The following is a 16,514-nucleotide window of genomic DNA, read 5'->3' on the forward strand; positions in this document are numbered from 1 at the left end:
CATCCGACGAATATTGTTCCACGTTACGAAGAAACTGTTATAATAATAAAAGTAAGGCTACATAAATCATACGACGGACTCACTCTGGCTATTATGATAATTAATTTTAAATTCGTATTAATTGCAACAGCACGGTTTAACAGAAATAATAAAAAAGATCCTGTAGAATGTCTTGACGTAAATTTATGTCTAGTCGAATTGAATTAGCGAAGGCGATAAAACGCACCTACCGCTTGCTTTTCGAATAAATTTAAATTAAAATAAGTGGCGCGAAAAAATATTCCGACACCTTTATATTATGCTTTTGTAAATATAAAATTCTCATGTGTATGCTATTTTTATTTTTTCGTTTAATTGCAAACAAGTTTGGAAGTAGTGATTTATCGACTAAGTTTGTTACCCACGAATGCTGTAATGAATTGCGTTAATATAAATTGAAATACTGATATATACACACACATATATATATATATATATATATATATATCGAGTAGGGCGGGACGGCGGGTCACAAAGGTCCGATTTGACTCTGAGCAATTATACTGTGAAAACCAAACCAATTACAACACACATAAATAACCTGTAGATTTGACAACATACAAATAACACATAAAACAAACAACTATCTGACTATGTTCAGTAAAATTCCCCACTAATTAATCAGTGTAAAAATGTGTTTTTTGCCGTTTTCCAAAAATGTGTAACCGGGTTATTTTTACTACATAGGCATAGAAATTAGAACAGCCACTAGATACAATGCTTATTTTTAATTTTGAAGGAATTTTACGAAATAAAGGCTAAATTATATAACAAATGCAAAATAAAAACTTGATAGGCTATTTTCACAAAGATAGCACTGCATATAACATTGATTTTGTATATATTCAGAAATGTGTATATATTAGCAGAGTTGGCAATAATTAAAACGGTATGACGTATGACGGGCACAAAGGTCCAATTTGAATTTAAAAAATTATATTGTGCAAATCAAACCAATTATATATGATAACAAATAACACATATCAAACAAACAACTATCTGACTCTGTTCAGTAGAACTTCCAGCTAATTTATCATTTTAGAAATGAGTTTATTTTGCTGTTTTTCAAAAATTTTTCACCTACTCCTTTTCACCTTATAGGCGGGGTAATATGGTACGGCCATTTGGCACCAAGTCCAATGTCTTATTTTTAATTTTAAAAGAAGTTTACGATGTTTTTTAACATTTTTAATTACAATCTGTCACACTTAGGACATTCAGTACATTATTTAACCCATGCAAAATATAAATTTTATGGGTACATTTTTTACAGAGATAACACTATGAATAACCCTGATCTGGTATTTTGTCAGAAATATTCATCATCAGGGTTAGAAAACCTGTTTCTTTGTCAAATAGCTTATAATTGCTATTTTATATTTTTACAGCTTGCCCAGGGTCAAGGTTCAGTGGGTCTCTTTACCCTACCCAGATGAAAGCTTTTATAGAAGTTATGTGAAAAAACTATCAAATCTGACTTAAAATCAACAAGACATCTTATAAAACAATTGATAACGTATACTTTAACATTATATTAAAGTTTTATAAACCACACAACATTGTTCACAACCCAAAAAACTAACAACGAAAGAAAATACTTTTGTTATGCATTTTCAAACCTCCCCGTTTTTCTCTTGATAGCAACGTCGTAAGAACCAAGATTATGATTAATTACACAACATTTTTCCTATACTTTCAAATATTGTCTTTAAAAACTTCTTAATTTTACTTGTTATTGGAATATCGGTGGTGGACTTTTTTACCCGCGGACCTATAATCTTTGCTCTACCATAATCTAAAATGTAGTCAGTATGTATATCTAAAAGATATATTTTTATAAAATCATAATTGATTCAAAATATGTTAATATGTTGAAAGTATAAAGATTCATATTGTATTAATATTAAATAACAAACTATCCATAAGATAATTTCAGAATAAATTTAAATAATACAGGGAAATAATTCAAATCGAATTTAAAGATTTTCTTTTTTTCATAAGATTTAGCACCATGCCTAATATTTTTAATAAGTTTATTTTGAAATTTAAAGTTTTATCAAATTAGTAGGTATGCATTGAGCTAACTCGAAGGTGTGAAGCCATCGTTATCCATCAGTTTTTTAACACCACCTAAAAGTTTATAAAAATCCTTCTTTCATTAGATAAAACTATAAATTTTTCATCTACTAAGGTTTTTGCACCAACAAATTTTATATTCTCTACCAAGTCATAATAAAGTTATAACTCTAATTCAAAAGTTTCTTCTATTATTCCATTGCCACATTAATTCGTTTGCGGTGGCCGCCGAGAATATTAAAAGAATCTCAGTTGTAAAGAAACAAGATCTATTAAAATCATAGATTGCAAGAACATTATATTCATTTTGATTGCATTTTTTAAAAAAAACTTGCAATTTCTGTCCAAGCATTGAAAATTGATTGTGACTTCTTGCATGAGATTTTAATGCTACAGTAATTATAAAGTTAAAAAAGAAAATTGTAAAAATGGATATTCATTTGCCATTGATGAATGCACATAGGGTAGAGCGGGGCGTAAAGGTCTGCGGGTAAAAAAGTCACTATTTGAAAGTAGAGGGAAAAATATGTTTTGATCTTATGACTTTGCCATCAGGAGATAAACAGATGATTGAAAATCCATAACAAGAGTTTTTTATTTCGTTTTTTTTTTTTTGGTTGTGAGCACTGTTGTTTAGTTCACGAGACCTTGATATAATTTTGTTTAATTATTTGGTAAGATGTAATCCTAATTTTAAACTAGACCCAACAGTTTTTTGTGAGTAGAGTAAAAGATCCAACTGAATATTCACCCTGACAAAGGTGTAAAACAATAAAAAAATAGTAAATAAAAAAGTAAAGTAAGTTTAAAAAACAATTTACATGATATAAATTAAATAAATAGTTATTCCAACTCTACTGATGAATATTTCTGACAAAATACCAGATCAAGTTTATATACAGTAATAAGATATTTGACGAGTTTGCCGTCCCATTTTACCTCACCTATGTGAAAGGACTAGATGACAAATTTTCGAGGTAAAGTGGACCAGGTGACACATTTAAAAACAGCAAAAGAAACACATTTTTACAATTATGAATTTACTCGGAATTTTACTGAACATGGTCAGATAGTTATCTGTTTGATATGTGTTATTTGTTGTGATATGATTGGTTCAGCTTTCACAATATAATTGCTCAAATTCAAATTGAACCTTTGTACTACACTCTACCCTGTTCATACATACATATTCACAACTCCTCCTTGCTATCGTATATAATTTTCTCAAGGATTTCATTCGGAATCCAATAATTTTTTATTGCTAAAATGACATTTAGGAAATTATTGATTAATTCAGTTTCATATTTTACATTTAATAACGATTATATAACTCAAGGTAAACTAATATCAATTCACACAGTATCTTAGATCATTAACTTATTGTATCTTGTAAAAATGTATTTGTCTTCTATATCATGCCTTATGATTTTCCTTATTATGTTTATATTAATATTTCCCACCTTCCTTACAGACTTCTGTAAGGTTTAAATATCATTTGAACGTAGTATAAACGAAGAAATAAACGTAGTTTATTTATATATAAATAATAGATCTATAATATTTTTTTTATTTAGTCAATATTATCATATACAAGAATCAGAATTATTGATAGAACCTTGTAAGTTATTAGGCTAAATTACATGTAAATATATAAATAATTAATGAAGAAGATAAAAAGAAGGAAAATATAAAAAACTAATAATTAAAAAAATAACAAATAAAAATTTAAAATCAAATGAGGAAAATAAATTGATAAAATATAAAAACAAATGGAAGTAATTGCTTCAAAAAGCAATTGGCTATGGAATACATTTTTTTTAATAAACTTGTTGAGTCTTATAGGCGGTAGATTTTTAAATAACATTTAATTTACTATATATATATATATATATATATATATATATATAAATGTGATGTAAATTTATTAATCTACTTATTATAATAATTTATATTGATTTCTAAATTGCATAAGCTTAGACATAAGTATGTCATATTAGAACTGGGATGAACACGTAAATCTATAAAGTATTGGAGATTAATCAAATTAATCAGTTAAAAATTTTAACTGTATTTTAACTTAAAATACATGATATTTTCAAAATATTGTGTTCAAAATATTTAACTCAATTATAGTTGATTCAAAAAGAAATTCAAAAGAAAAAGTTCCACCTTTTACTGAGAAAGTTTTTCCAAACTTTACCGATGGAGTTTCAGGGAAACCTTTAACGTACATAAAGAGGTCGTAAAATCGCGCAAGTACAAAATAAGAAAATGATTGTTTTTGTATTTTCTACATAAATTTGTTCGGTTTTACGAGATCATAAACAGTGTGCACGTGAAGTCAGCTCGTGAACTCAATTGACATAAATTCGTTCACAGCTCGTTTACCTATTCAAATAATCAATTTGGTGCACAACTCGTTTATGGTGAACCAATTATTTTGTTCCAATTTATAAAGGAGACATAAAACTCAAATGCCGGAAATATAGAGAAACAGGTGCAGTCAAATATAATTTATGGCAGCAAATATAAACCCTTATGCTTAATTGGTAACAGATTACTTTCTGAAGGCTCAGTATGGAAGTAGTATTTTTCAGTGGTTTAATATTGGAAAATAAAAAAGAAAGAACGAATTGCTTTTGTTCCTACGCTAATATCCTGGTTATTCAAGAGTTACAATGAAAACATACTACAACATGTATAATTGAACAATTCATATTAATAATTAAACAATTATAAGTTCATCCTACTTCTTCTTTCATCACTTACATATTCCTGGTTCAATATGGAGACCAATACAAATTACTATGAAAATTAAGCAATACTTTACCTCTATATTTTATGTTATATTTAATATATTTTAGTTTATATATTTTATTTATATGTAGTTCTAAACTAAAGTCATTTAAAATTCAAATTTGATTATGTAATGCGGCACGCATTTTTTAAAAATGAGATAATTATAATAGTAATATATGTATTGATACTAATCATGATGTATACCGATTATAATAATTTATACATTTTTATTACTAAGTTATTCTAATTTATAGGTTTCTATACGTTTATGAATATTTATATATGATATCAAAGAGATTCTACATTTATGATGCAATATTCGGAAAAATATATCTGAAGAAATAAATAAAATATAAAACTGCAAAATCGGTTAAAACTTTATTAAATACATAAGAAAAATACTTAGCAAAGTGCAAAATCGGTTAAAACTTTAATAAATACACAAGAAAAATAATTGGAAAATTGCAAAATCGGTTAATACTTGAATACTTTGACTTTATGATTATTATGACTTTTGACTTTCATGATATATTATGAAGATTCTTTAATAATGATGCAATATGATATAATTCTGAAAAATATATTTAAATAAATAAATAAAATATAAAATTGCAAAATCGGTTAACACTTGATTAAATATACAAGAAAAATACTAAAAAAAATTGCAAAGTCGGTTAAAACTTTATTAAATACACAAGAAAAATACTTAGAAATTTGCAAAATTTATTAAAACTTTATTAAATGTACAAGAAAAATACTTAAAAAATTGCAAAATCGGTTAAAACTTTATTAAACGTACAAGAAAAATTCTTAAAAAATTGCAAAATCGGATAAAAATTTATTAAAAATACAAGAAAAATACTTAGAAAATTGCAAAAAAATGAAATTTCAGAAACGCAAGATTTTGTGGTAGTTAATTTTAACTAAATTAAAATTGAAAAATTTAGCGTCTATTACAGTTAACAAATAGAGAATAATGTTTGAGGTAAATTTTCTAATTTGGTTTAAATAAAACTGTTCAGTTAATATATAGTTAAATATGAATGATTCAATATTCAGTTATTCTATGAATATGAATTTTGATTCGACTATGTACAAAAATTCAATTTGCTTTTAGAAATCGTTTAAAATATTTTATGTATCTGGAAATATCAGATACCCCAACGTAATTTATATTATTAGGCTTTTTTATATGTTTTATTTCTAAGAGGTGTGACATTCGATATGATTTGAATGTAAATTATCATTTTATTGTTGATTTTCCAAAATTGGGCATAAGACATAAAAATGAATGATACACGATTACACACACACGCATATATATATATATATATATATATATATATATATATATATATATATATATTATAAGCAATTTGTGCAAATTGTCTTGAATATTTTATAGGAATTCTATCACTTTTGAAATCGAAATGCTTAAGTGAAGTGTGGATCTGATCGCCCAGAACTTTTGCCTAAAATAATTAAAGGAATTCAAATGAATAAGCAAAAGTTCTATGAATCATTTAAACTATTAGACAATCACAAAATAAATTAACATATTGAAGCATAATGCCTCAAATGATAATGGGCATAAAACTTATTGCCAGGCGTAATCAAATTTATTTGTGCCAAAATAGTTCTTTATAAAATTATGCAAGTTCAAATTTTTATTATTAAACTAGAAAATAAGAAAATATAAAATTCACTATTTTTCAGAGTATTCAAAATATATTATGAAGTTTGGGTTCAATTGAAAATTCAATGAAAATAATAAGCCAATTCAAATAACAATGACAAAACAGACTAAAATATTTGATTCTTAAGTACAAAAAGAGCAATCCTTCTAATCCAACTTTGAAATTTAACGAAATTCCGGTAATATCGATTCATTACCTTCAAAATTAACTTCATTATAGACCAACCAAATATCTTCAGTCAATATTGGCGAACACCGAACTGAATCACTATCTATTATTGGGTTAGTAAAACAGTTGATGATTTGAATCCGAATCAAAGTTCTGGTCTAAATTATCAAAGGTTGATATATGTATGCATTCAAATATGTATTTTCAGTTGACAAAGGCAGGTACGAAGGTATTTACAGTTCTGGAGCGTATTAATTGATTTGGATCAGAGCTATTTATCATTTCGAACAATTGCTTTGTGCGCTTCGTGACATAAATTTTCGTTACAAAGTGATAGACGACTAGCTGGTATGAACTTTGGGAATTTTATTTCAGTAAAAAATGAATTCTTTTAAAGGCATTAAATAATTATAATTTTATATTGATGAAATAATATTTTTAATCTTATCTTTTTGTGCTTTCATAAAACAAATCATCAATAAATTGAGTGTAATTAATTTCTTTATCTTTATAGTCCACACTAAAGCTAAAAACAACGCCTAAACAAATATTGTTTTCGCAACTTCACTCATCATATAATTGTGTTTGAAGAACTTCATGTAATTAAAATTAACATACATTCATTGACTGCTTGAATTTTTTTACTTTTTTGCTGGCGATATAATCTCATTCTTTGAACAGCAGTAATATCTGTTTCTCCTAAAAAACATTTTCTAACTTCAACGGTTTATAGAAACTATGAATAATATAGAAATTATTTCTTATCAATAAACTTACGTATAGTGTAGTATTATTTTCAAGGAACAGGGTACAATATCCTTCTAAATCAGGCATTTTTCATTAAATCAAGATTTGTACTACGATGTAACTTTAAAATGTTTATTTATCTATGCCGATTTCCTTGTTGATATTGGTACGCATACAATGTTGATGCCGGTACGGATACATCGACAGATATCTATTCACATGCACGACGACTAATCACAATCGACCAATATAGAAATGATTTTATCGAAAGCGAATGACGTGCAGTAGTGGCGTAACGCATTTCCGTTGCATTTGTACGGAATTACACCCTAGTCGGGCCTAAAGAAATTTTACTTCAAAATTATTTATTATCTAAAATATAAAGTTAGTAAAAAAGTACAAATTTGTATTAAAATCTATGATCGGTTTACAACTTCAAAAATGCCATAACATGAATATTATTGTGTTTTTCTACTTCGCACTCATGGCCAAATTGTGATGCCACATCATTCCCCGTAAAAATATAGAAGCAAATTGAATAACATTTTCGAAAGAAATTTTATTTGAATGGTGAAAACTTCCACTTTACAACATTTGCGGTGATATTCTATATTACAGTGGAAATTACTGGACATTAGTTAAAAATGTTAGAATATAACAACAGTTAAATGATAAGTTAATTTTGTAGTATAAATATAATCATAACTAAAAATAATAATTATGGGGTGTTTTTCAATATCATTATATAAAAAACTAACCAAATTAAGACACTTGAACAAACACATTTGGACAATTGGTAAAAGTCTTCATCAATTAGACAGATCATTTTTCGTTGTTATTTTAGTGGAGAAACTATTTTCAATAATTGGACAATGACTTTTACTATTGGATTATATTGACCTATCATCTATTCTTGTAATGCTTAGTTATTTTAATTATTTCATTTATTAAAATTCCTTAGCTCTTGTACTAAAAACCAATTACACGCCCAAGTTGTACGAATTTTGTTAAGGACGAAAATTATTATTTTTTAATCTAATTTTGAAAATTAAAGATAAAATTTACAACTACAGAAACCAAATTAAATAATCTTTTGACTAACTATATTAAAAACAAAATTCTTCTTAAAAGTTTAGACTGAAAAATACATTTTACTAAAAAGTAAATTTAAAACACAACAGTTTATACAGCAATTCCTGAATAAACAGGAAAATATCTGTAAAATGGAAACATTGCATATGAAATATTGAAAAAGCTTTTTAAATTAATTAAATTTTGGGTATGTATGTAGTGGAGAATGATATGTTTTATGAAAAACTGATAAAATAACAGTGTTATAACATAAAAAACAAAATTTTATTAACATAACAAAAGTATGTTAATAAAACAAATTTTTATTTAAATTCATCTATTCGAATGCTACAGTTGATGATTTATCATAATCTGTGATATTAGATGGTTTTTATAAATCTATTAAAAATAATTTAACATGATATTTAATTTAACAACAGATTTTTATACATTTTTTTCTTTGTTACATGTAACTTCATACCACATTAATAATCCATTTTTACATGAATATAATTTACGTTTTCATTCATATAATTAGTGATTTATCTGGTATAGAAAAGTTTTAAATTCGATTAATTTTATTCGACACAGAAGAATATTTTACCAATTAAAAATTTTCCGCCTAAACCAATGAAACTAGTTAAATCGTTTAGTACAAACGTTAATTAAAAAAAAGATTGCTTGATAAATTGATTATGAATCTACTTTTATATAAAAGTTTTCGAAACAAATAATTGAATCGGAACTATATATACTTTGTGTCCAGCTGATAATTATCACTTCAATCGCGAACACGTGAGATTAAATGAAATTTAGTAATTAAATGTTTTATCTGGCGGCTTTCAGGATTCGCTAAATATAAATTCGAAAACATTTTAATTTAAATTGTTTTAATTATTAGTTATTTGTTGGAGGAATGCAGAACATAGACTAGAGTAGAGGGGGCTTAAAAGTCCGAGGGTAAAAAGCTCCACCACCGATATCTCAAAAACTAGTAAAGTTAAGAATTGTTTAACAACAATATTTTAAAGTAGAGGGATAAAAATTTATAACCAGCCATGACCTTTATTCTTACGAAGTTGATATTGTGAGATAATCGTCAATGTGTCAATATCCTTAACAAAAATATTTTTCCTCGTTGTTAGTTTTTTTAGTCGTGAGCACTGTTGTTTAGTTTACGAAACCATAATGTAATTTTTAAATATACGCAGTGTAATTGTTTTATACGATGTATTGTTAATTTCAAATTGAATTCTACAGTTTTTTCTATATAACCTCTATAAAAGCTAACATGTGAGTGGGAAAAAAAGGACCAACTGGACTTTTACCCTGGCAAAGGTGTAAAGAATAAAATAGTAAATAGAAAAAAAAATAGTAAATAGAAAAGCAAATTGAGTTAAAAATATAAATGTCAAAGAAAATAATTTAAATACATAATTATTCCAGCTGATAAATATTTCTAACAAAATACGAGATCAAGGTTACATACAGTGTTATCTCTATAAAAATGCACCCATAAATTTTATTAACTCACCATAGGGTAAATCAAAATAGGTAGTAAAAAATCTAAAATGAAAATTTTTATATATCTTTACTGAATATTTTGGCATACTTTAGAAAAAATGGATGTGTATGTGTGTGTGTGTGTGTGTGTGTGTGTGTTTGGATACAAATTTTTGTCGACAGTACCGAGAACACCGTTTAACCGATTTGCATGATTTAAAATACATTTGATTCTTATTGATAAGGAAACGTGCTGGTTAGTTTTTAGACTAGGCTGGCCCAGTTGTTTCGAAGATACGGGGCAAAAATTACCAAAAACGGTTTACTCAGGTTTTAAGAGAACGGAGCATCCGATTTTAAATAATTCAAAAAACATTTTACTTGTATTGATAGGATTAAGAACTGGTTTAATATTTGGAAAGGCAGGTCTATTGGTTTTGGATATCTAGTGAAAAATTAAACAAAAATGCCATTTTGCGGTCAAAAATGATCATTAGGCATATGCACATCATATTACCTGATACTTTATAGAGACTTTAATAATGTCTATCAATTTTGTTCTAGCGGTTCTATAACATTATTTGTCTATAAGACTTCGACGCAGCGCTTACGCGCTTTGACAGTTCGACTCTATGCAGCTAAAGCAATATGATTGCTTTGAAAAAAGTTCAAAACTCCCAAAATATTTTAAAATAAAAAAATTAACAACTTCCAAAATTTTTTTTTCCAAAAAAGTCGATTTTTTTCAAAAATTGAAAATTTCTCAAAAATCAAATTTGTTTTCTCAAAAGTTTAATTTATTATTTAAAAAAAAATGTTACGAAAAGCTCCAGCAATTTGTCTTAAGACACGATACCATACACCACTTGTTTTTGCCATTGATTGAATAATGTAGCTATTATTTCGTAAAATTCCCTTTAAATTAAAAATAAGACATTGGACTTGTTCGCTCTTTGGCTGTTCTATTTTACCCCGCCTATAGGGTAAAAAGGACCAGGTGACAAATTTTTGAAAAACAGGAAAAAAAACACATTTCTAGAATGATGAATAAATAAATAAGCTGGGAGTTTTACTGAACATAATCAGATAGTTGTTTGTTTGATATGTGTTATTCGTTGTGATACAACTGATTTGGTTTTCACAATATAATTGCTCAAAGTCAAATATATATATATCTTACTTATCTTACTATTTATTTGACTTAAATACATACATTGATTTTTCCATTATCTTACTGAAAGAATTTAGCCTATAGAATGAATCTCCTCAAAAAGTGTCGGAGTAAAACTTTAAGAATTATTAATACTTTTCGAACTTCACATAATTCAACTGTTGAATCGGTCTTACAGTCTAGACGAGCTGAATGTTAAATCATTGAGATATTCGGATAATAAGTTCTGAAGTTAATTTGCTCCGAGCACGAGATATTTTCATAAGAATTAACAATCCAAGAAGATGAATATAGATGGGATTTCTTGCAGACAATTCGATAACTATCTTAATTTTAATTGCGACGTCGTTAATGCAAGTAATTGACACGTCAAGTTTTATGGCTTTTGAAGTTATATCTTAAAGGAATAATATTTTTTGTTCGAAATCAATTTCATTTTGATTGAGCTGGCTACTTGCAATCAAATCCCACACTGCCTACCATCTGATATCAAGCAGTATTGATACCTATTTTTGTAAGAAAATATATTTTGCTTCAGAAAGTTAAATAACCATGTCACAATACAGAAAAGGTCAATTTTGTTGCTTATAATAAAAATATATCATTAACTTCCCGTAGGGCAAGTTATAGTAATTGCAAAAAAATCGAGAATGAAAATTTATGTTTCAAAGGTTATATCTTTACGTTTCAAAGTTTTCTGAATATTTTGGCATACCTTAGAAAAAATGGATGTATGTGTGTGTGCGAAAGGCAGGTCTAGCCGTTTCGAAGATACGGGGCAAACAGTGCCAAAAATGCTAACTCAGTTTAAGTTTTTAAGAGAACGGAGCGTCCGATTTTAATAATTCAAAACACATTTTACTTGTATTAACAAGATGAAAAACTGATCAATTTTCATGAAGGTAGGTGTAGCGGTTTCGGAGATCTAATGAAAAAAGTAAAAAAAAAATGGCGTTTGGCGGTCAAAAAAGATCATTAGACATATGCACATCAAATTATTAGATATTTTATAGAGATTTTAACAATAAGTATAAAATTTGATTACATTCCTATGGGTTCCGTACTAATGTTTATCCATTAGACGGTGCCGCGTCACCGCGCTTTGACATTTTATCTCTATACAGTTTTTTTTTTTTTTTTTTTATTTATTTATTATAATGGCATCTGATCTGAATCATATTGCCACCACTTAGTTTACAGAGAGATCTATATACAAAAATCTTTGAACACTAATCAATATACATAAACTTTGAATATACAATACAATATGATGTTGAATTTATAAATTAAATTTCTAAACTACTGTCCATAAGAAATTGATTAATAATATTATGTATGATTTCAATACTAATTAGAAGTAATTGATGAACGCTAGTAGGAAACTCAATTTTCTCTTTTTGCAGCTTCTTGTAAAATTTTTCCCTTGCAGATTAATATCGGGGACATTCAAAGAAGATGTGGTTGAGGGATTCTTCCTCATACCCACATGTACATGCTGGCGAATTGATAATATTAATTTTATTTAGGTGCTGTCCAAATCTCCCGTGACCTAGTCGTATCCTACATATATTTGTAATATATTTTCTGTTTTGTTTTATTTTTTGAAACCAAGATTTCGTGGATACTTTCGGGTTTATTGAGCCGTACTTGTGTCCTTTTTTTTCTAGAGACTTTGTATAATTGAGTTGCCATTGATGTAGTGCGATTTGCTTGAGTTTCTGTCTTAGGTCCGAAGCTGGGATTTTATGTCCTTCCTCCCCGAATTGACAAGCCTGTTTTGCAAATTTGTCTACAGCTTCATTGTTCTTAATACCTGCATGTGCCTTCATCCACACAATGTTTATTTTATATTTTCTGTTTTCTAACTTTTCTATAGCCTCTAGTATTTCCAAAATAATGTTATTTGTCTTACTGTCTATTTTTCCTAACGCCTCTATTGCACTCCGAGAGTCGGTTAGAATGACACAGTTTTCTATATGATTATCTTCAATAATTTTTATTGCGTTTTTGATGCCTATAAGTTCAGCAGTAAAAATAGAAGTCGATTCTGGCAACTTGATGTATTTGACTGTATTGCTTGTTGGTTCAAAAGCTGCACATCCTGCTAAATTCCCTATTTTGGCTCCATCTGTGTATATGAATTTTGCTCCAGGCCATGTTAATCTTACCTTATAATTAAATATTGTGTTTCGTAAAGCTACATTCATAATGTTAGTGTTAACCAGATTTTCTTCTAGGTATGTGTTTATTTTTTTATATATTAATTTTTGTGGTAATTTAAACACTGGCAATGTGGAATTTTTAATTATATTATTTTCATATTTTTTGATATTTATGAGACAGTCTACTAATATTGGATTTTGTTTCTTGCGCCAATATATTTTTGTAGAAACTAGTTTATGTAACAGCTCCATTTGTGCAGGGATATTTTCGTTATCATTATGTATCTTTGTTAAAAGAAAATTATTTCCTAACATTGTTCTGCGGATACTTAAAGGTGGTTCACCAGTTTCCACCAGAAGAGCATTGGTTGGCGTTGAGCGCATCGCTCCAATGCATACTCTTAGGGCTGCGTATTGCATTCTGTCTAGTTTTTCCATTAATGATTTTGCTCCTTGACCATATATATAGCTGCCATAGTCTATTACGGATCTAATTATAGATTTGTAGATATTTATACATATCTGGGGATCTGCTCCCCACCAAGTTTTAGCTAATAGTCTAAGTAGATTAATTCCACGTTCGCATCTCTTTATTGTGTATGTTATATGTTCTCTGAACATAAGTTTCTCATCCAGATGTAATCCTAGCAATTTTATGCTCCTTTTCCTTGGCAATAACTTGTCATTGACTTTAATTTGTGTCAATTCTTCTGGTATTCTGTGTCTACTGAAAATTATACTGGCTGTTTTATCTTGTGATAATGTTAGATGATTATTTGATGTCCATTGATGGAATTTAGACATTTCCCTTGTCAGTTTAGATATACATTCGTCAATACTATTTTGGGATGTATATATGCTTATATCATCTGCATACTGTAGTATATGTGTGTCAGCTGTAAATATTTTTTCTACCTGAGCCATGTATATATTAAAAAGTAATGGTGATAGCAATGATCCCTGTGCTAATCCTTTATTGTTTTTTTTGGGACCGTATAATTTGTTGTTTGCCTTTATAAATATCTGTCGATTTGTTATCAGCTCTAAAATTATATTCCTTATAGATCTTCCGACCTTAAAGTGTAATAATTTTTCATGGAGTATATCTATATTTATTGATTCACATGCTTTATTAATGTCAGTAGTAATTAGGAGTAAATATTTGTTATATGAGTTAGAAATATGAATATCGTTAGTCAATTTTGCGAGATAGTCCATGGTTCCTTTTCCTTTTCTAAATCCATATTGTGATCCTCCTAATAGTGATTCGTTTTCTAACAACCACTCCAATCTACCTTTTATCACCCTTTCAAAAGTTTTACATATACATGATGATAAAGCAATAGGCCTGTATGAGTTCGCGTCTAATGCGTTTTTGTTTGGCTTTAATATTGGCACAATAATTTGCGTTTTCCAATCCGGTGGTATAAAGTTCTTTATTACAAAGTCATTGAAAAGATTAGTAAGGTATGTTTTGGCATTATCTGGCAAGTGGAATAGCATAATATAATGAATGTTGTCAATACCAGGTGAAGTATTCGCGCTATGTTTGATGGCCTTTTCTATTTCATCAAAGGAAAATTTTTCAAAATCGTTTGTGTTTTCTTGACAATTGTTTTGCGAACTATTATTTGGAATATTACCTTGTACAGCAAATAAATTCATTAGTTCCTCTATAGTATGTTCTGGAATTATTGTATTTTTTCCACTGTATTGTTTGTCTAATTTTTTTACTGTTTTCCATATTTCGCTTGTATCAGTGTCTTTATTTATCGAATTCGTGAAGTTTATCCAGCTGTCTATTTTCTTTTTTTTGAAAAGCTTTTTTGTATATGCATTTATTTTGTTATACTCCTGATAATTTATAAAATTAGAATTTTCCTTATACTTCTTGAAAGCCGTCTTTCTACTTAAGAATGCCTTTTGGCATTCTTCATCCCACCAAATTGCTGGAGTGAAATTGTTCTTGTAAAACTGTTTGTATTTTCCGACATATATTTCGTTGGCGGTATTAATTGTGTCGATGAAGATTTCATATCCCTGCTCAGGAGATTGATATTTTTGACATTCATCAATTAATATTTTTATTTTTTCGGTGTATTTTACCCAGTCTACTTCTTTAGTCTTCCATTTTCTAGATGGAGTTATTTTTGTACGTAAAGGGATGTTTGATCTAATTGTAATATTAATCGGTAGATGATCTGAGCCAAGCGGCTCATGAATCACTTCCCAATCTATTTTTGTCGCTAAATTTACTGAGCATAGCGTTACGTCAATCGGAGATGAACTGCAATTAGTTTTTTTCAATCATAGTGTTTGAGCCATCATTGAGTATCACTAGGTTATAATCTTCAATTGCGTCATAAAGTGCATTGCCTTTTGAGTCGCATGAGTTACATCCCCAAGCAATGTGATGTGCATTAAAATCTCCCGTAATTAGAATGGACTAGTTATCTGCCGAAAAATTTGCTGAAAATAATGTTGTTCCAGAACCGCATCAGGAGCGACATATGTACTAATTATCGATATCTGTGTTGTTAAATTTATTGAAATGCCACAAATCTGAATTCTTGCATTATTGTTATTGATTTGAATCACTGTGTGTTTTATTGCTTTGTTGATAAGGATTGCCGTTCCTCCGTAACTGTCGTTTCTATCGCTTCTGACTATGTTATAATTCCTGATCTTATATGTCAGATGTGGTTGAACCAGGTTTCTGATAACACGCGACCGCAATCTTATTGTGTTTAAATAGTGTTCTATGCCACCTCTGTTTGCTGTAAAAGATCTACAATTTAATTGAATTATTTTGAAAGAATCCATAATGATTATTTATGATTTTGGTCTTGAGTGTATACTAAGTATGAAAGATTTTATTTTATCTAAATTCTTTCCGGTGCTACGTCATTCCTATTATTTATAATTTCCGTTATTGTTTTTGTGATCTGGATAATTTCTGACATTGGTTGTTTTTCCTTTGTTATATTATTTATGATGTTTTGTTGATTGGTTTCATCATGTTTGAGTGGTGGTCTTACCGTTGAACTGTAATGTTTTTCTGTTGTTTTCTGAGGTTGTGAT

At 28.2% G+C, this 16,514-nt stretch overlaps 1 protein-coding gene across 1 annotated transcript; it reads right to left on the reverse strand.

The window, feature by feature from the left end:
- Positions 1 to 12,701: 12,701 nt before the first annotated feature.
- On the reverse strand, positions 12,702 to 15,098 carry LOC113386381. The gene has a single exon (XM_026624166.1). It carries the CDS (start codon positions 15,096 to 15,098, stop codon positions 12,702 to 12,704), a length of 2,397 nt encoding a protein of 798 aa, XP_026479951.1.
- Between the last annotated feature and the right edge of the window lie 1,416 nt (positions 15,099 to 16,514).

Source organism: Ctenocephalides felis, unplaced genomic scaffold, assembly GCF_003426905.1.
Source record: "Ctenocephalides felis isolate EL2017-DRISC unplaced genomic scaffold, ASM342690v1 CF-g0.4_SCAFFOLD_00845, whole genome shotgun sequence".
Lineage (NCBI taxonomy): Eukaryota > Metazoa > Arthropoda > Insecta > Siphonaptera > Pulicidae > Ctenocephalides > Ctenocephalides felis.